Source organism: Oryx dammah, unplaced genomic scaffold, assembly GCF_014754425.2.
Source record: "Oryx dammah isolate SB20612 unplaced genomic scaffold, SCBI_Odam_1.1 HiC_scaffold_3, whole genome shotgun sequence".
NCBI lineage: Eukaryota > Metazoa > Chordata > Mammalia > Artiodactyla > Bovidae > Oryx > Oryx dammah.
Genome location: NW_024070187.1, coordinates 111704906 through 111725151, shown reverse-complemented (window position 1 = coordinate 111725151; position 20246 = coordinate 111704906). Strand labels below are relative to the sequence as shown.

The following is a 20246-nucleotide window of genomic DNA, read 5'->3' as shown; positions in this document are numbered from 1 at the left end:
TCCCTGGATCATCCCAGTGCTCAGCACACTTCACTTCCCAGGAGAGCACCGAGGCCCAGGGACACCCAAGGACTCAGCTAAGGTCACGCTTTTGGAGGGCGAGGCCCTGGGAGCTGACTAATTTTGGAGTTCAGCCCCTGCTCAGCCCTCCCTGGCAGCCAGGCTTTGGCTCAGCTCAGAGCAGCAGAGGAAGGTCACACCCCATTCAGGCCTAGCCAGATACCACATGCTTAATCCTCAAGCAACCCCCAGTAGGTCACCCATTGATGGAATAGGACCCGGACACACCTCACACACGGCGGCCCCAGACTCTGAGACCAGGTCTGAACATGCCTGGGCCGCAGCCCCTAGGGGCAGACTCAGGGCAGCGGGGCTCTGGGAGATGCTCTCGACCTAAGGGGGCTCTCCTGCCTTCTGGAAAATGGCCACCAGGACTGGATCTGTGGCTGCTACATCCCAGGACAGCTCAGGGCGTACCCGAGCGATGGTGTTCCACACGTTCTGCCGGTAGGGCCTGCGCTGCATCTGGAAGCCATTGTTGTCCGAGTGGAGGACCCGCCCCGTGTTCAGATCAGTGCTTGTCCTCAGGATGGCCTCGCGGTTCAGCTCTAAGGGGCCCACCCGGTACTCCTGCTGTATGCGATGGCAGAGCAGCTCCCCGTCAGAGCCCTGGGGCCCACGGGCCAGCCAGGAGAAGATGGCGAACGTGGGCTCACTGTCGTTCACCTCCCTGGAGGAGAAGCAGGAGAGGTAGGTCAAGACTTGGAAGCCTTCTGGACTCCCTGCCCTTCTCCTTTCTTCCTTCCTCTCCTTCCATTTCCCTCTCTCTGTCCTTCCTGCCGCCAGGGGTACAGGGAGCCTGCTTAGGCAATAGAACAGGAGCAAGCCAGTTCTCTGAAGGTTCTGATTACCCAGTCATACCCAGGCAGCTCTGTCTGTCCTGCTCATGAAAACACAAGAACTGGTCTCGTCACTGCCACCGTGGGCTCCTGTCCCACCTCTGGACTTAGGTACCACCAAGGTGACACAGCGCAGGCAAGCAGAGCAAGACTGCAGAGACTGGAGCAGCTCATAACTTCATCCAACTTCCATGGAGGAAGGACCGTGTGCCAAGCCCAGGTCCAGGAGCTGGGTGTCTGAAGCATGACGGGCCTTCATTTCCTCATTCCCCTGCCTATGAGCACTTCCATGTGCTGAGCACAACCAGGGGGCCGCCCTCACCTGTAGAAGTACTGCCGGATCTCAGTCACCAGCGGCCCCTCCACGATCTCCATCCTTACAGCTTCCCACGCTGGCTCTGCTTTACCGTTGGGTGTAAACACATAATTATCTGAAATGGGGCCATGATTGACATCACTCTTCACATGATACTCCATGAAACTCTGGGTCACCCGTACTGTTCGGTTACTCTGCCTGCACAGAAAGGAAAGAGAAAGGAGTGTCATCGTGATGGCCATCTCATCCTCATTCTGGGACCCAGGCTGACAGAGCCTCTGGAGATGCCAGCCTGGGCCAAGGAGGGATCACAAACAACCTCCTAAGTGCAGCAGTGACATTTGTGAGCTCACTCAGTGAAGCTCATGCACTTAGTTTGGAGAAGAGCGGTATGGACCCACCAGAGCTCACATGACATCAGATCCTGTCCCTTTCCTGGCTGTTGCTGTTGTTCAGTTGCTAAGTCATGTCCGAGTCTTCTGACCCCATGCACTAAAGCACATAAGGTTTCCCTGCTCTTCACTATCTCCTGGAGTTTGCTCAAATTCATGTCCATTGAGTTGGTGATGCTATCTAACCGTCTCACCCTCTGCTGTCCCCTTCTCCTTTTGCCTTCCATCTTTCCCAGCATCAAGATCTTTTCCAATTAATGGGCTCTTCCCATCACATGATCAAAGTATTTGAGCTTCAGCTTAAGCATCAGTCTTTCCAATGGATATCGGGGGTTAATTTCCTTTCAGATCGACTAGTTTGATCTCCTTGCAGTCCAATGAACTCTCAAGAGTCTTCTGCAGTACCACATTTCAAAAACATCAATTTTTCGGCACTCAGTTTTCTTTATGGTCCAACTCTCAAACCCTCACAAGACTACTGCAAAGACCAAAGCTTTAGGTATATAGATATTTGTTGGTAAAATGATATCTCTATTTTTTAATATACTGTGCCGATTTCACATAGCTTTTTTGCCATGGAACAAGGATCTTTAATTTCATGTTACATCATGACCTGCTACAGTAATTTTTGGAGCCCAAGAAAGTAAAATCTGTCACTCTCTCCATTTTTCCTGTTTTTATTTGCCAAGATGTGATGGGATCCAATGCCATAATCTTAGTGTTTTGAATGTTGAGTTTTAGGCCAACTTTTTCACTCTCCTCTTTCACCTTCATCAAGAGGCTCTTAGGTTTCTCCTTCACTTTCTGCCTTTATATTAGTATCATCTGCATATCTGAGATTGTTGATATTTCTCCTGGCAATCTAGATTCCCCCTTGTGATTCATTCAGCCTGGCACTTCACGGGATGCACTGTGCATATAAGTTAAATAGTCAAAGTGACAATATACAGCCATGAGGAATTCCTTCCCCAATTTGGAACCAGTTGGTTATTCCACGTCCAGTTCTAACTGTTGCTTTTTGAGTTGTATACAGTTTTCTCATGAGATAGGTAAGGTGGTCTGCTGTTCCTATTTCTTTAAGAGTTTTCCACAGTTTCTTCTGATCCAAATCCAAGGCTTTAGTATAATTAATGAAGCAGAAATAGATGTTTTTCTGGAATTCCCTTGCTTTTTCCCTGATCTGACATATGTTGGCAATTTGACCTCTGGTTCAGGGAATTTCTCAGTTCACATACCACTGAAGCCTAGCTTAAAGGATTTTGAATACATCCTTGCCAGCATGTGAAATGAGAGCAACTGTACAGTAGTTGGAACATTCTCTGGCATTGCCCCTCTTTGGGACTGGAATGAAAACTGACCTTTTAAGGTCCTATGGCCTCTGCTGAGTTTTTCAAATTTGCTAACATACTGAGTGCAGCACTATAACAACATCATCTTTTAGGATTTTAAATTGATCAGCTGGAATTCCATCACCTTCACAAGGTTTGTTCATAGTAATTCTTCCTAAGTTGAAAGAACTCTTACAACTCCACAGTAAAGAACAGCCCAATTTTGAGATGGGCAAAGCATCTAAAAAGACATTTCACCAGAGAAGATGCACAAAAGGCCAAGAGGCCCATGAATAGATGCTTAACATCTACAGTCCATAGGGTTGGAAATCAAAGCCACAGTGAAATAGCACATCACATGCACTAGGGTAGCTATATGGAATGGGCAGTTAATACAAATGTAGGGGGGATATGGGGAAATCAGACCCTCCCAGTTTTGGATAAGATTGAAAAATGGTGCAGCTGGGTGGGACACAGTCCAACAATTTCTCAAAGTGTTAAACATAGAGTTTCCTGTGACCAAACAATTTCACTCCTAGGAAATGACCCAAGAGAAAGGAAAGCTTTTGTCAACACAAAATCTTATACATTCATGTTCACAGTGGACTTATTCTCAAAAGCTCCAGAATGAAAACCACCCACATGTCCATGAGGTGAGGACTGGATAAATGAACCCAGGAATATCTGTCAATGGAATATAAATCAGCTCCACAGAGGAACTGGGTCTCACTCACACTGCAATGTGAGTGAAACTTGGAAATATGATGCTGCGTGGAAGAGTACATCATGCAAAATGTCAGGCTGGTTGAACCACAAGCTGGAATCAAGATTGCCATCAGAACAACAATCTGAGATATGCAGATGAAAGTGAAAGTGAAAATCCCTAGTTGTGTCTGACTCTTTGCAACCCCATGTACTTTACAGTCCATGGAATTCTCCAGGCCAGAATCCTGGAGTGGGTAGTTTTTCCCTTCTCCAGGGGATCTTCTGAAACCAGAGATTAAACCCTGGTTTCCTGCATTTCAGGTGGATTCTTTACCTGCTAAGCCACAAGGGAAGCCCAAGAATACTGGACTGGGTAGCCTATTCCTTTGCCAGAGTATCTTCCCGACCTAGGAATTGAACTTGGGTCTCCTGCATTGCAGGTGGATTCTTTACAAACTGACCTATCAGGGAAGCCCTACATATGCAGCTGATACCACTCTAATGGTAGAGAATGAAGAGGAACTAAAGACCCTTTTGATAAGGGTGAAAGATGAGAGTGAAAAAGATGGCTTAAATCTGAACATTCAAAAACTAAGGTTATGGCATCTGTTCTTCATCACGTCATGGCAAATAGAAGAGAGAAAAATGGAAACAGTGACAGACTTAATTTCTACCTCCAAAATCACTGCAGATGGTGACTGCAGCCAAGAAATTTAAATACACTTGTTCCTTGGAAGGAAAGCTATGACAAACCTAGACAGCATACTAAAAAAGCAGAGATAGCACTTTGCCAGCAAAGGTCTGTATGGTCAAAGCTATGGTTTTTCAAATAGTCATGCAAAGATGGGAGAAGTGGACCATACAGGCATAGATTTGATGCTTTCAAATTGTGGTGCTTGGGAAGACTTGAGAGTCCCTTGGACTGCAAGGAGATCAAACCAGTCAATCCTAAAGGAAATCAACCCTGAATATGCATTGGAAGGACTGATGCTAAAGTTGAAGCTTCAAAACGCTGGCCATCTGATGAGAAGTGCAGACTCATTGGAAAAGACTCTGATGCTGAGAAAGATTGATGGTAGGAGGAGAAGGGGGTGACAGAGGATGAGATGGTTGGATGGCATCACTGACTCAATGGACATGAATATGAGTGAACTCCTGGAGGGAGTTGACGACAGAGGAGCCTGGGGCACTGCAATTGATAGGGTCACAAAGTTGGACACGTGGTAGCGACAGAACAACAACAACCGTGTGAAGGATACCAGGCTCCAAAAGGCCCCATAGGGTGTGATTCCATTGAATGAAATCTCTAAACTAAGCAAGTCCAGAAGATTCCACTAGCCGGGTAGCCCTGTGTGTGTGCTTAGTTGCTCAGTGGTGTCTGACTCTTTGCAACCCCATGGACTCTAGTCTGTCAGGCTCCTTTGTCCATGGGATTCTCCAGGCAAGATTACTGGGGTGGGTTGCCATGTCCTTCTTCAGGGGATCTTCCCAATCCAAGGATTGAACCCAGGTCTCTTGCATTGCAGTTGGATTCTTTACCATCTGAGCCAGTAGGGAAGCCAGGTCCCTGAGGGAGGTGAAAGGACATGTGAGGATTCTCTTGGGGGTGATGTAAATGTCCTAACCTGAGTGTGGAGATGCCTGTACAACGCTGTGATCACAGGGAACAGCACAGATGTGTACAGTGTAAAGTGATGACCCAGATGGTATGCGAATTTCAGCAACACCCTTGACATATATACAAGAAAAAAGGCCCTCCTCCAGCAAAACTGCCCTGGGGTGGTCTGTGCACATGCTGGCTCCCTGCCTTAGGCCTTTGCACATGCGGGTCCTTCCCAGGAACCACTGCCCCCTCCTCTCAGACTCCCTCCTGCCCTTCAGCCTCACACCTGGCTCCAGGGGCCTCATCCCTGCCATGCCCACTCTGCACCACCCTTTCTCAGTCCCCGCAGCCTCCCCTCTTTGACTCTGCAGCGGGCGCTGGTGGTTCCCCTACTGGGATGTGGAGCGGCCCCATAAGGAACACGCTGTCCTCCCCATAGACAAAAGCACCTGAAGACACACAGGGTAAGGAAGGTGGCCAGCAGGACATGTGCCCTCCCCCTGGGGAGCACCGTGTGGGGTCCTGGCTTAGGGACGGGGTTCCTGAGGGAGGGAAGAATGGGGTGGCGAGGTGGACCTGGCTGTTCAGGGGTGTTGAAGAAGGGGCATGGGGCCTGAGTGATGGCAGAGCTCAAGCTGGCCTGCAGACTCCACCTTTCAAAGCATGGGGGGACAGTCACTCACAGCCTGCTGGGGTGACAGCCCATTTCTTCTGCTCCACCACACTCTCTGCAGTCAGCCCTGACTACGTCCTCATGCCCTCTCAAGAAGGACCTGTGGGCTGTCTGGTGGAGGGAGCCCCATCTAGGGGGTCCAGGTCTGTGCTTGCAGACTGCTGACAGATGACAGGGGTGAGCTGCAGGTGACACTCATCTCAGACCAATGTGCCCTGTCTTCCGCCCTTTCTCTGGCTGCCTCTTCCTTCTCTTTCCTTACCTCACTTTCTGCCCGGTGCCTGGCCCCCCACTCCAGGTTCCTTTCCCCTCTCCCTGGCAAACTTCTGCTCCTGTTAGGAGATCACATCAAGAAACAGAAGTGGGTGCATTGGACAAAGAGCTGAAGAGGTATCGAAACTGCCTATCATGTGACCTCATCATGGACAGTGCTGACTTCAAACTCTGGGGCCTTTCCTGGGGCTCAGCTGCCCTCTCTGCTCCCAACAAATAGCTGGTAGTGAGTGAATAGTTCAGTGGATGGGTGGATGGACAGATGGATGGATGGATGATGCACGGCTGGATGGATGGTTGGGTGGATGGAGGATGGATGGATGATGGATGGAAACCGGGAAGGTTAGATGCATAGATAAGTGCTTGCGTGAGTGCATAGTGGATGGGACCATGGGTGAATAGATGGATTTCATGTGGCTCTCAGTTTTAAAAAAGTTGATCTCATGATTAGTATATTTTCCCAGGGTGTGTTAGTAAATACCCCATTTTCTGAGGATTAAAATCTTTGGAATAAACAAGTTCAAGAAAGGCTGTATGGACCTGGCTTAGATTCCCACAACTAGACATAAACCTGTTTGCACTGCAGGGAGCTCCCCCACCATCACACCCTCGCCCTGCAGCTGAGGAAATGGAGACCCATGTGGGGCATCACCTGCCCAGGTCCAGGGTCCTCCTGGCCTCAGAGGCAGCAATGACTGCACCTCACCTCTCCCAGATGCTGTGCATCAGGTTGGTATCTGTGTCCAAGAACACGGTGTAGCAGTCATTCTCCACAGGTACCAGGTGGCAGCCCATTTGTCCGCCACGTCTCCTGAGTCTGTGTCCAAAATGCTGGGTGCTGGCCACAAAGGGTGCAGTCTCTCCAGTGGCCTCCTGGGAACTCCTGCTGGGCCGGATGCTGTAGTGCTGGTAACTGAGTCCTGGGATCGTGGTCAGCACGTGCAAGTCATAGGCAGAGGGCATCTCCTTTGAACTCTGGACCTGAAAGGCCTGAGGGACAAGAAGAATGATGGATGTCAGGGACGGAAGATGCCTCAGTCTCCTTGGAAACCCTGGGCTTACACACCTGGCGGATGGAGTGCTTGCTCTGCACAGAGACAGTTGGGTCACTCAACAGGGGGCTGAGCTGGCTCCCCTCCTGCACGCTCCCTGCTCAAAAGGGTTCAACCTCTTCTCCCTCCTTCCTCGTTCTCCATCGGGGCTGCAAACCACCTGTCCTCTTCGCACATTCCCTCCTGTTCCTGCCTCTGAGCCATTGTTCATGCTGTTCCCTTGACCTCTTTGAAGGGGGTTCCCTTGTCTCTTAATCCTCCAATTTTCCCAAGGAGGGAGGTTTCCAGATTATCCTGCAGGACTTTCTCCATCTCCATGTCATCTGATTCAAGGAAGGGAGTTGAATGAGGACACTGGGTCCATGCAGCAGGTCCTTCACTTTCTAGGGAACACTTGTCATTTCTGAGTCCTGTGCAGAGGGTTGGGGGATCTATGAAGAAACTCATGTTTCACTTCATAGTCTCCAGCACGGCCTTTCTCTGAGCTAAAGAAGACACCTGCTGCCACCTCACACCCCAACCCTGTCCTGAAGGATTTCCTCCACCACAATTGTCATCTGTCACTCCTACACTTTTGTATTGTCTTCTTTCCTGCATCCCCCACTAGAATAGAAGCCCCATAGGAGCAGGGATCATTGTCCACATGATTATTAAAGTTTCTCCAGGGCCTAGAGCAATGCCCGGCACATACTAGGTGTTCAGCGGTATTTAAGAGCATTTAGTGGGTGGTGCCTTTGGGCGGGGAAGGGGATGTTATGTGTCGGGTCTACTCAACCCAACACCCTCGTGTCTCCCAACCCTGGCATAGAGGAATCTTCCTCCTCTGTCTCAGCTAAGGATCACTGCCCTGCCTGCCAGGTCATCCCCCCACGCCTTAACTGTCCATTTCTGTGTTTGTTTCTTGAATCCCAGGATGGTTCCAGAGTCCAGGGATGAGCATTCATCTGGGGCCAGGGCCAGAATGATGGACTGATGGCATTACCTCTCTCACCTCTTCAAGAAATGGCTGGCTTGGTAATAGTAGGGTCACCTCTAGAACCAAGTCTAGCTCCAGGTCTGGGAAGGAGATGAGGAGGGACCACACAGGATGTGGGTGTCATAGCTGGGGCCTGCCCCTATGACAGCACCTCCATAAAGATGCACAACGAAGACTATTGCTGGCTTCCCCATGAGAAGTAGAAATGTACACAGGGAGATATATATATATATATATATTCCCAATGGGAGGCTGGACAGTGGGTGGATGCCTCCCATGGAGCTGAAGATACCATGAGACCTTCCAGGGCAGGAAGAGTAGAGCAGACTTCTGGTCAACTCAGATGCCCAAAGCCCAGGGTCAGTCCCCGGGTAGATCCACTGACCCTGATGGCGACTCACCCATAGGACTCTGTCCTCACAGTGAGGGCAGCATGTCACCTCTTCCCTTTAGATGCCCACTTCTGGGGGCCCTGCCCAAAGCAGGGGCAGCAACAGGGCATGCACCATAGATGGGATGTCCCCCGTTACCTGTGCAGGGACAGGGCGGGCTGACTCGTCTGTGATGCTGACATTAGGGAAGCCCACAGTCAGGGTGATGATGGTGGTGACCGTCCAGGCCAGTGGGTTGTAGACCACCGCAAATTGACCCCCAGGCTCTGGGCCTGCACACAGAGAACAGGCTCTACTGCTGCCACCTGACCCACCCCTCACCCCTGGTGCCCCTCAGAACAAGAGAAACTGAGGCAGGTGGAACCAGCTCTGCAGAGTCAAAGGGGAAGGACAAGCAGAAACATGGGATCTGACCTCCAACCCCCTCCTCATCTGTTCAAGCTGGGTCCTGGTTCCCAGGATGGGTGGGAGAGCGTCCACCCAGAGATGAGGGTCCATGAGCTCCTCACTCATCTCTTCCTGTCAGCCCACTTTCCTGGTGCAGACACTGAGGTGCAGAGAGAAGGGTCAGCTGTCCTAGATGACCCATGTTCTAAGGCCTGGTTCCAAAGCTTGAGAGCTTGGAAATGTACAGCAAGTTCTCTGCAGCTTGAAGGGTCAAGGTCAATCACCAAGGTCAGCACTGGAGGTCTCTTTGGTATGAACCTGGATTCTCTTTCTGCTCCATTCTCCACCAGATGTGCCCCAGGATGAGAGCCAGGTCCCTGAACACTGCACACGCTGACCAGTCCCTGGCCTCTGCCCAGGCAGCTCCCATGGCTGGGTGCCTTTCTGGGGTCTCCACCTACACCTTGCCTGGAGTCAGTCGCCCGTCTGAGCCCATGGGAGTAGCCGGCCCCACTAGGAGCCGGAAGGACCCAGTTCTAAGTCCCTTACTGAGAAAGTCTCCCCTCCTAACACCAGTCTGCCCAGGGCCCTTCCAGACTCTGAAAGTAGGATGGGACTGCACGCAGACACAGAGCGGAGGGCAGAGTTGGGCAGGGCAACCTGGAAGACGCCTGCCATGGCCGACTGTGCCCCCAGGGGCCTCGCTTACCTGAGTTTGCTGGAGACCTGTCCTGGATGATGGAGGCCATCAGCTTGTGCACCCCTTGCATCCCGGTGCTCAGGTGCTCCACAAACATGTCACCAACCTTGACGGCATGAGTCCCGGTGATGGCGTCATGGTGCTGGACCTGGACCCCCACCAGAGCAGAGCAAGAGTGGGGTCAGGCCGGCCTCTGCTCAGCACCTGCTGTCCTGATGCCCACTGGGCCCTGACTCCCCTTCCCTCTCAGCAGCTGCTGCTGGAGAATTGGGGGTTCCTCCCACTTTACAGAAGAGGAAACTGAGGTCAGAGAGGTCGATGCACTTGCCCAAGTGTTTTTGACCTTGGGAAAACACATAACTGTGTCCCTGACTCTGGACAGAAAACTGACTTCCTAAAAGGACCATCCCCAGCTTCCCTCCATGACCCAGTCATCCCATAATGAGAGGGTAACAAGCAGGAAGGCCAGGGGTCTCCAAACGAAGGAGTGTCAAACATTTTTATCTCCCTCTTAAGGGGCAGGAGGAAACAAACTAGTGTTATATTTTTTCCCCTTCTCTATACAAATTGAAAAAGAGGTTTCTCTTAAAATTCTGTGTTTCCATGACTACACCTGGTTCCACCTGAACTTAACTTTTCTCCTACCTTGAGCTAACCAATGCATTTTTCTTATGGAAATGTTTGTCTTAAGCTATGTTAATGTACTATGTATTTACCCTAGACTCTGTCTTCAAGTTGGTTCCCCGTAAAGACTCAGAACCCACTCGACAAACCAGTATGTTATACTCATACATCGTTCTCCTAATCTATGTTAATGAAACTGTATATGTGTATGAAAATCTGCCTTTCTTCAAGATGCATGTCAATCATTTTATGGCCCTGGATGACTCACCTGGTGCTAATGTTACCTCAATGAATGTTGTGGGTGAGGGGCCTGGTGCCATTCTCTGAGTTTTGAGACATTTCCTTTCTCTAATTAGCAGATTTCTAGTAGCTATATAACATCCAGCTAAAGACTGGCAGGGGGATACTCTTTCTGCCCCCTTCTGATCTCTATCTCTTTTATACTTTAATAAAACTTTATTACACAAAAGCTCTGAGTGATCAAGCCTCATCTCTGGCCCCAGATTGAATTCTCCTCCAGAGGCCAAGAATCCAGTGTTTTTCATGGTTCAGCAACCACCTTTCAATAAGTGCTGATAACCTGCTCCAGAAAAGCCCCATACACGGCCTATTACTTGTCTGCACCATGTAGGGTTGGATGACCTCCTCTTCACAGAAGGGAAACTTGAGTCCCTGTGAGGTGAAGCCACATGGCCGCCCACTCTGATGGATGCTAAAGTCAATCCCCTTCACTCCCTGCACAATGACTAGTACTGCCAGCAATTCTTTTTAGTGACTATGAATGTCATGAGCAGTGGGGCCCATTTCTGACTAGTGAAGAGACAAGTTGTAGGAGATCTTCAGCCTCAGTTTTCCCATCTGTACAGTGGGGACAAGTAAGATGCAGAGTTACGAACAACTTCCTTTGTGGCAGCACAGAGCCCAACAACTTATGTGTATTATTGATTTGGATATAGGGTTCTCATTTTCCAAGGAGGAAATTGGAGTTCAGAGAGGGCAAGTCAATAGCCTGAGCTCACAAAACTGAGCTGAGATTTGAGCCCAGCATTGGATTGCTGGACTTCAATGCTACTCCACTTTGCCCTTTTCTCTCTGCGGCAATCTGGCTGTATATCTTCCTTAACCACAAGCTTGACCCAGGCAGGCCATGGTCCTTGCCTTGGGGCAGCTTCATCATGCACGTGTCTTGTGATCAAAGGCGACCTTTGTGCTCTCATCTATAAAGTGGACGTGTGGTGACCAGGGACCGGGAGGTGTGCTGACCTAGGGGAAGAGGAAAAGTTAAAATTTTACATAACCTCCTGCTCCTTCTGCCTCTGTAACTCAGCATGCTCCTTGCAACGTCTGGATCACGCAGGTCACGTAGTCTCAGAAAGTGGGGACTCACAATACTAGGAACTGGATCATATTTCACTCACTCTTGTCCTGCTCTTTGCAATCACCCAGCCCCCTGCAAATGCACTTAATCATCACTGTGTATAAAAACTCTGTATGCCCCGTGTTCGGGGCTCAGAGCTTGGAGTGTTAGCTCCTCTGGAAAACCTGAGTTCTCCAACTCTCTGAGTGTGGTGCTTGGTTTCTCGAGTACTGGTTTCTGCAACATTTCTGGAGGCCCCAGCAAGACTGCAACCATTCCATCCCCTGAGCCACCAGACTGGGTGCTCAGCTGGGTTGGAGTGGAGGAGCCCCGAAACGGACGAGGTGGCACACCACCTGATGGTATTCTGGGTTCTCTTTCGGACCAGCGTTCTGACTCTCCAGGTGGCTGAGCCCTGACCAGACTCATGGGAGGGATGGACCAACTCACCAGGAACGGCCACAGGATTAAGTAAGGCCCTGCGGCCAGTCCCCAGTCAGGCCCTACCCTAACGGGGAGAAGAGCAGACTGATCACCTCCTTGGAGATCCCAGGAAGGAAGCATCAGATAGGGAGACCTGGGGACTCAGGAGAAGGGAGGTATTGTGATAACCTCTTGAATTACTGTCTATGCATGATTGCTGACTGAAGGAAGTGGAAGTGAGCTACACAGTCCTCGGACTACAGAGCCTGAGAGGATCCAAAACCTGCAGTTCTGTGATGACCTCATAAGGCTGAAAGGCAGGGCCAGTCTGTGGAGGATTTGATCCCTCCCTGTGAGGCTGGTCTGGGTCGGCAGTTTATACCGACCTGCCAATGTTCAGAGGCATCTTAAATCTCCCTCAAGAGAGCAGCCAGGAGGATGAGACAGGAATGTGAATGAATGTGATTCGTTTGTGCTTCCGGCTCAATTGTGTGGCTTCATGGCCTTCATGGCTACGGAGTCCGTGTGGGTCCTAACTTGCGGTTCCGTGGTGACCTCATGTGGCTCAAGGCGGTGTCTGCTCTGAGGGACCCAGTCCCTCATTGTGAGACAGAACTGGATCAGGGGTATATACTGAACTGCCAATGCTAAGAGGCACCTAAGTTCCCCCCAGGGACGCAGCCAAGCAGTCACCTGAATGGTATTCTCTTTTGATGGGCCACCCACCCTTGTTTATCTTTGCACCACTGACTCAGGGAGGGATATACAGTGAGGGAGAAATTATTGGTTACTGGTTTTTCTTCTGTCGACTGACTCCTTGAGCTGACAGGTAAGAGATTAGGTTTTCCTCAAAATCCTGCCAGGTAGATTACACTTGTCAACATAGGTGGCAGTTCCTCTAAAGCAACAGTATTAGACTGCATGATAAAGAACTGTAAGAAGGGCTTTGCAGGAGATTATGAAGTCAAGACGACCCCCAGGAAACTTAACTTATGTGAGCTCAGTTGGCTATGCTTTGATGTTGGATGGCTGCCAGAGGGCAGTCCTGACCTTCCCACTGTCCAAGCAGTGAACCAGGTAGTCACTGGGACTCCAGGCTTCTCTATCCATGGGATTTTCCAGGAAAGGGTACCAAAGTGGGTTGCCATTTCCTTCTCCAGAGGATCTTCCTGATCCAGGGATCGAACCCAGGTCTCCTGCATTGCAGGCAGACGCTTTACCTTTTGAGCCACCGGGGAAGCCCCCATACATAGAAGCCTGGCTTCTATTTTTTTTTTTTAATTTTTTTAATTTTTTTTATTTTTTAGAAGCCTGGCTTCTAATAGCACAGATCCTGCCCCCGTGGGCAAGATTTTGCATGAACGGATAGGGACAGAGTAGGATATTTGTTCCCTAACCAGAACTCAGAAAAAGAAAGAAGAAGAGAAAAAACACATATTCCAGGGAGATCCAGTGAAAGCCCCACAGCCGCCCCCGCCATACATTCCCCTGACCCCAGATGCCCCGGCACAGTCAGCGCCAGACCCATGGCCAGACAGTGCACCCCCTCCATGTGCCCCGCACCACCTCATGAGCGAGACACCAGCCCTGAGCCAGTAGGGAAGCAACTCTCTTTGGCCAGACAAACTAACCAGCTGGCCACAGCCCGCGAGACACCACTGCAAGAAACTCAAGGTCCTCAACAAGCGGACGAGGCTCAGTCCAGCCTGGACGCTCCGTCCTCTATCACCAGCCCTTCAGCCCTACTGATCTCCTCAACTGGAAACACCATAACCCAGCATACTCTGATAAACCACTGGCTATGACTGACCTCCTAGGGTCCATTTTCCACACCCGTCAGCCTACATGAGCTGACTGTCACCAGCCCCTTATGTCTCTCTTCAACACTGAAGAAAGGTGACTCATCTCAACAGACGCCCCAAAATGGCTCTGAGGACAAGTATCCACAGAGGTCTCAGATGCAGAAGGATGGGCACGAGAAGTGATGCCAGAGATGAGGCCTAGTTGGGATTTCAATTTCAGAGAAGGATAAGAAACTCTGGGTCCCTACTGTGATGCCCTTCTACATGGATTTCAAGCAGGAGCCAAAAAGCCCACCAATATGTCCAAAATTACACCACCAGTCAAAAAAGCAGATGAAATTCCCACCAATTTCTATGAAAAACTTTGTGAAGCATTCCGGACATACACCCTGTTCGTCCCTGAGACAATAGAGAATCAACTGATGATTAACGCTGCCTTTGTGGCTCAATCCTGTGCAGACACCCAATGAAAGCTCCAAAAGCTGGAAGGCATCACTGGGATGAATCCCTGACACCTACTGGAGGTAACAAATAAAGTCTTTGTGAACCTAGACCATGAAGCCCAACGAGAATCAGATAAATTAATGAAACAGAAAGCAGCCCTGCTAGCAGCATCATTGAAGAGCTCAGATCAAGCGAAACAGAATGTTCCCTCATGGAAAGGGGAAACTAAGAAGCTCTACACCACGACCAGTGCATTGCAAAGAGACTGGACTCCAGAGGATTGAGTGCCACAGTCACAGAGGGACATCTAAAGGGTTGAAGAAGTTTGGTCAATCCAAAAAGAAAGGTACCAGCCTGAGCTGGCTGTCCAAAACCTTGTTGGCCTCGCCGGAGCAGAATCAGACTAAGGAAGACTGGGCTCGCTAATCCTGGTCACGATGAAAGTAGGAAGCCAATCAATGACTTTTATGGCGGGTACTGGAGCTGAACACGCCATGGTAACCACACCTCTGGCTCCCCTCACAGGCTGAACAGCAGCTATTGCTGGGGCCACAGGGACATGGAAGCCTGCTCATTTTGCAAGGCCCATTTGTGTCAGCTAGGGGGCCATCTGGTGACTCATGAATTTCTCTACTTCCCTGAACGCCCCATTCCCTGGCTGGGTAGAGACTTACTGACAAACCCGGGGGCACAAATCACCTTTGCCCCTGGAAAGCCTGCGAGCCTTACTCTGGGGAGGCAACCAGCTCTGATGAAGGCCGTGGCTATGCCCAGGGAAGATGAATTGCATCTCTGCAACTTACGGAGGGAAAAAATAAATCCCACCAGCTTGCTAATAGAATTCTCTGATGTCTGGGAAGAGAAGGAACCCTCAGGTTTGGCTACAAACCATGCCCCTGTTGTAGTGGACCTGAGGCCAGGAGCCACTCCTGTTAGAAACAATATCCAGTACCTACAGGAGGCATGCCTGGGAATTCGGGACCACACCCAAGTGCCTACAAGATGCCGAGATCCTAATGGAATGTCAGTGTCCCTGGAACACCCCACTCTTACCAGCCAAAAAGTCTGGAGGGAATGACTACCGCCCCGTCCAGGGCCTCTGTGACATCAATAGTGCAGTGATCACCATCCATCCAGTGGTCACAAAACCCTACATTCTCCTGAGTCTCTTACCCTTTCACGCAAGCTGGTTCACCTGCTTCGATCACAAGGATACATTCTTCTGGCTCTGGCTCTCACCAGCCTGCCAGCCAGCCCTTCTTTGCCTTTGAAAGGGAAGACCCACACACTGGGAGGAAGACACAGCTGACTTGGGCCTGACTGCCACAAGGCTTCAAAAACTCACCTACCCTGTTTGGTGAAGCCCTGGCTGAAGACCTTGCTGCCTTTCACAGAGAAACTTTCAGCTGCACCCTACTCCAGTATGTGGATGTCCTGTGGCTAGCCAGTCCCACCCAGGGGATTGCTGGAGAGGCACCAAATCCCTGTTGACTTTTCTCTCCACCACAGGGTACAAGGTGTCACGGAAAAGGTCACATCTGTACATAGGAAGTCAAGTACCTGGGGTTTGTCATATGAAAAAGGCATCGGACACTGGGACAGGAGAGGAAGCAAGCCATCTGCTCACTACCTCGGCAGAACACCAAGAAAGAAGTTTGTGAGTTCCTCGGGCTGGATTCTGCTGGATACCGGGTTTCTCTGAAATTGTCAAGCCTTTGTTGAAAGCCACAACAGAGTGGTAAGAACCCCCTGGAGTGGCAACCTTAACAGGAAAAGGCCTTCAAGGAGATAAAGAGACTCTAGACCACTGTTCCTGCATCAGGGCTGCCAAATGTGACACAGGACTTTAACCTCTTTGTACATGAGAAAAATCGCACTGCAGTGGGGCTTCTCACACAAACAGTTAGGCCACGGCAGCGCCCAGCCACATACCTGGCAAAGCGACTGGATCGAGTGGCTGTGGGATGGCCACCATGCCTCCGGGCATTAGCTGCCACTGTGATTTTGGCCACAGAAGCAGATAAGCTTACTCTAGGACAAAATATAAAAGTAAAGGTTCCCCAGGTTGTTACTGCCCTGATGAACGGGCAGGGCCATAAGTGGCTGACCAACTGCAGGATGATTCACTATAAAGGACAGCTCTGGGAAAACAAACAGGTACAACTCGAGATTGTGTGAACACTGAACTCTGCCACCATTTTACCTGTGTAAGTGGGAACCCCCGACCATAACTGAAAGGAGGTCACAGATGAAATTCACTCGAGCAGGCCGGACCTGATGGACATTCCCCTCCAGAACCCAGAAATGGAACTACTCACTGACAAAAGCAGTTTCATCCAAGAAAGGCAGCACAAAGAAGGCTCTGCCATAACAACAACTGAGAAAGTAAAGGCGGAGGCCTTGCCACAAGGGTGGTCAGCACAACAGGCTGAGCTACGGGCATTCGCCCAGGTGCTAAGGCACACCAAAGGGAGACGAGTCAACATCAATACTGATACAAGGTATGCTTTGGATATTCTACGTGTACATGAAGCCATTTGTAAAGAAAGAGGACTATTGACAGCAGAGGGAAAGGAGATTAAAAACAAAAAAGAAATACTTTAGTTGTTAGACACAGTCTGGAAGACTTTCCAAATAGCAGTCATCCATTGTAAAGGCCATCAGCGAGGAACTGATCCAATCAGCAAAGGAAAATTGGTCAGCTGACCAGGCAGCCAGGGAGGCAGTGACCCAACGGATCCCCAGAGTCAGCCCTGAGGCAACCTTTGAGGTCTTCTTGGTACCATAATTGCCTCCGTCCCTGAGATATACGAAGAAAGAAGACCAATGGGCTCTAAACGATGGAGGAATAAAAGAAAAGGAAGGCTGGTGGAAGCTCCCAGATCAAAGACTCTGTCCCCAGCAACCATGCAGTCCAGCTGGTGAAACAACATCACGAGACAACTCATTTAGGAAAAACTGCGCTGGAGAGCTTACTGAGCTGCTACTGTTTCATTTTTAAGCTCCCAGCCCTGTGTGCCCAGATCAGTACTAGAGGTGTGACTTGTACAGAAAACAGTGCCAACCAAGGACCAAGACCTAACCCAGAGGTGCAGACAGTTGGGACTCTGCCCTTTGAAGATCTAGAAGTGGATTTTACTGAAGTCAAGTGGTATGGGGCTATTAGTACTTACTTGTGGTAGTCTGCACCTACTAGGGATGGGCTGAAGCCTACCCCACATGCACTGGACAGACACAAGAAGTGTCCAAGGCCCTACTAAGAGACATAATCCCGAGATACAGGCTGCCTTGGTCCATAGGGTCTGACGATGGGCCAGCTTTTGTGTCTGATAACGCAAACTTTATCCAGGACACTGGGAATCGAATGGAAGGGTCACATCACTTACAGGCCACAGAGCTCAGGGAAAGCTGAGCACATGAATCGGACCCTCAGGACTACATTAGCCAAACACTGTCAGGAGGCTCAGTTATCTAAGGTCGACATGTTGCCGCTAGCCTTAGTCTGAGTCAGATGTATCTTGTGGTCCTCAGGCAATTCTCTCCTTGAGATCTTATATGGGAAAATGCCCCCAGTGGGAGATGTACTGACATGTCCAGGCTCTGGGAAAAGTCTTCCACCATATAGCCCAAGAAAGCTTAGAAAGGACCCCCATTCCTTCGGGCAATTGGATTCATCTCTATCAGCCTGAAGATGAGCTATGGGTTAAAGAGTGGAAAAAGAACCACTTCCACAAGATTGGACAGGCCCTCCCACTGTCATCCTGGCAACCCTTACTGCTCTTAAAGTTACAGACTTCATCCCTTGGATCCACCACACCAGAGTCACGAAGGCAGTGGCTTCCTGTGATGAGGACATCTGTAAAGCAGTTCAGGACTCTGAAAATCCCCTCAAGGTCAGTTCCAAATACACTGGCCCTCACCCACAAAGGGCGCTGAGCTCTGCTCTAGTCACTTCAGAAGCTGACTAGTCAACGCACAGCAGAAGCTTGAGGATTTTTCCAGCCACCCTCCGACAGCTGACTGGTCATCCCTCGGTGGAAGCTTGAGGATCTGGCTATCAAAATATCAATGGATTTTCATTGTCAACCTTGGTCTTTATCCCTGATTGGAGTTATTGCTGTGCTCTTCACTCCAGGACTAGCTTCAGTTGCATTCCAGGACTGGGATTTGGGTCAGAAGCTGCAGTTAGCTGTCTGTTATCTCACTGAGTGGGAAGCCTCAGAGATCACATCTCTTATGATCAATTCTCCCTACTAACTAAATTTCTCACAGTATAGCTGACCCCCTTCACGAAAAACTCAGTTGCTATAGCCATGACAACCCAAAGATGGGGAGAAAACCTTTTGCTAGTGTTCAGTTATCTGTTATGTGCAGGCTGCTTTGCAACCTTTTGCTGTCCCTTGCTGTAACAGATGGTGCCATTCCTTACCCATCATGCACTGGTCAACATTACAGTCAACCCTTGGAAAACTGCTTCCTTAATCATCAGTTTGAACAATGTATAGATAGCCAATCCTATAGGTTGGTCACCTACTGCCTTCTTAACCATGTGATGTACATCCAGAGGCCTGGGCACCAACAATGTTCTCCATTCATGCCCCCCATTGCTGCTACCTTTCCCCCACCAGGTGGTCCAAGCCCCAGGGGTATCATGATACCATGCCATTGCCATCATGCCCCCGTGCCTCCATTTACCCCCAAACACCACACAGACATAATAAAAGAGAACAGGTGTCTGTCTGCAAATAAATGGAAAAACCTACTGGACAGGAACAATAATGCACACAGACAAAATCATGGACCAACTTTGCCCTGAAAACTCAGGCTCTCAGTATGACTCAGGTTACAGAGTAAACTCCCCTTTAGAACCTCGTCTGTACCAGGTCCTCAATGCAACCCATTGCCTTCTCAAAGACACCACCCCCCAGCTGGTCAGGGATTGCTAGCTTTGCTTATCCTAAGGAGCGCCACGGTACTTAGCTACACCAGTACCACTGAATAATGCAACAGCCATGGGACCTCCTATGTATTCACCCTTACAAGGGCCAGCCTTAAGGACAACTGAGTTAACTCAAAAGGCTCCAGAATGCTTTACAAGTAATGCAGGAACTGAACCTGTAGACAATTTAGCCAGGGACCGATGTAATCAACCTTCAAAAGGTGAGTGGCCCACTCATCCTCTCACAAACACAATATGGTGCTGCCCCCATCAAGGCCTTTTCTTTGTGGGACAGATGCATACTTATGCCTACCAGTCAATTGGATGGATATCTGCATCTTAGCTTTCCTCACTCCGCTGATGAATATTGCCCCTAACAGCCAGACTCTCACCTTACCTCTGGCAGCAAAGACATGGTCAAAAAGAGCCATCCAGTTTATACCTCTACTAGTTGGTCTGGAAATTACTCCTGGGATAGGTATGGGAATAGGAGGAATTGTTTCATCAACCACCTCCTGCCATACACTATCCAAGGACTTCACAGACAACATTGAGACAGCAGCCAAATCTTTAGTGGCTTTACAGGACCAAACAGATTCTCTGGCTAAGGTGGCTTTACAGAATAGGAGAGGACTAGATTTACTGACAGCTGAAAAGGGAGGACTCTGCCTCTTCTTGAACAGAGACTGCCGCTTTTATGTAAACCAATCAGGAATAGCCAGGGACACGGCCCAATATCTAAGGGAATGAATGATGAAAAAGAGAGAGGAACTAGCAAATTCCTGGGGTCACTGGAACCATATATGGAGCTGGACATCATGGCTTCTCCCTTAAACCAGTCCTCTTTTCACGTTCTTTGTGGCACTCTTGTTTGGCCCTCGTATTCTCAGTGCTATTACCCAGTTCATAACCTCTAGAATTGAGTCCATAAAGTTACAAAAGCTAATAGCTCAATATACCC

General features: G+C 49.7%; 1 protein-coding gene across 1 annotated transcript in view; it reads right to left on the bottom strand.

The window, feature by feature from the left end:
- LOC120861784 (epididymis-specific alpha-mannosidase-like) overlaps nucleotides 1-20246 on the bottom strand; it is a 60530-nt gene that overhangs the window by 6408 nt on the left and 33876 nt on the right. Inside the window, 5 exon segments of the mRNA XM_040237582.1 lie at nucleotides 478-730; nucleotides 1222-1413; nucleotides 6896-7170; nucleotides 8748-8881; nucleotides 9706-9844. Coding sequence (XP_040093516.1) covers nucleotides 478-730; nucleotides 1222-1413; nucleotides 6896-7170; nucleotides 8748-8881; nucleotides 9706-9844 — 993 coding nt within the window.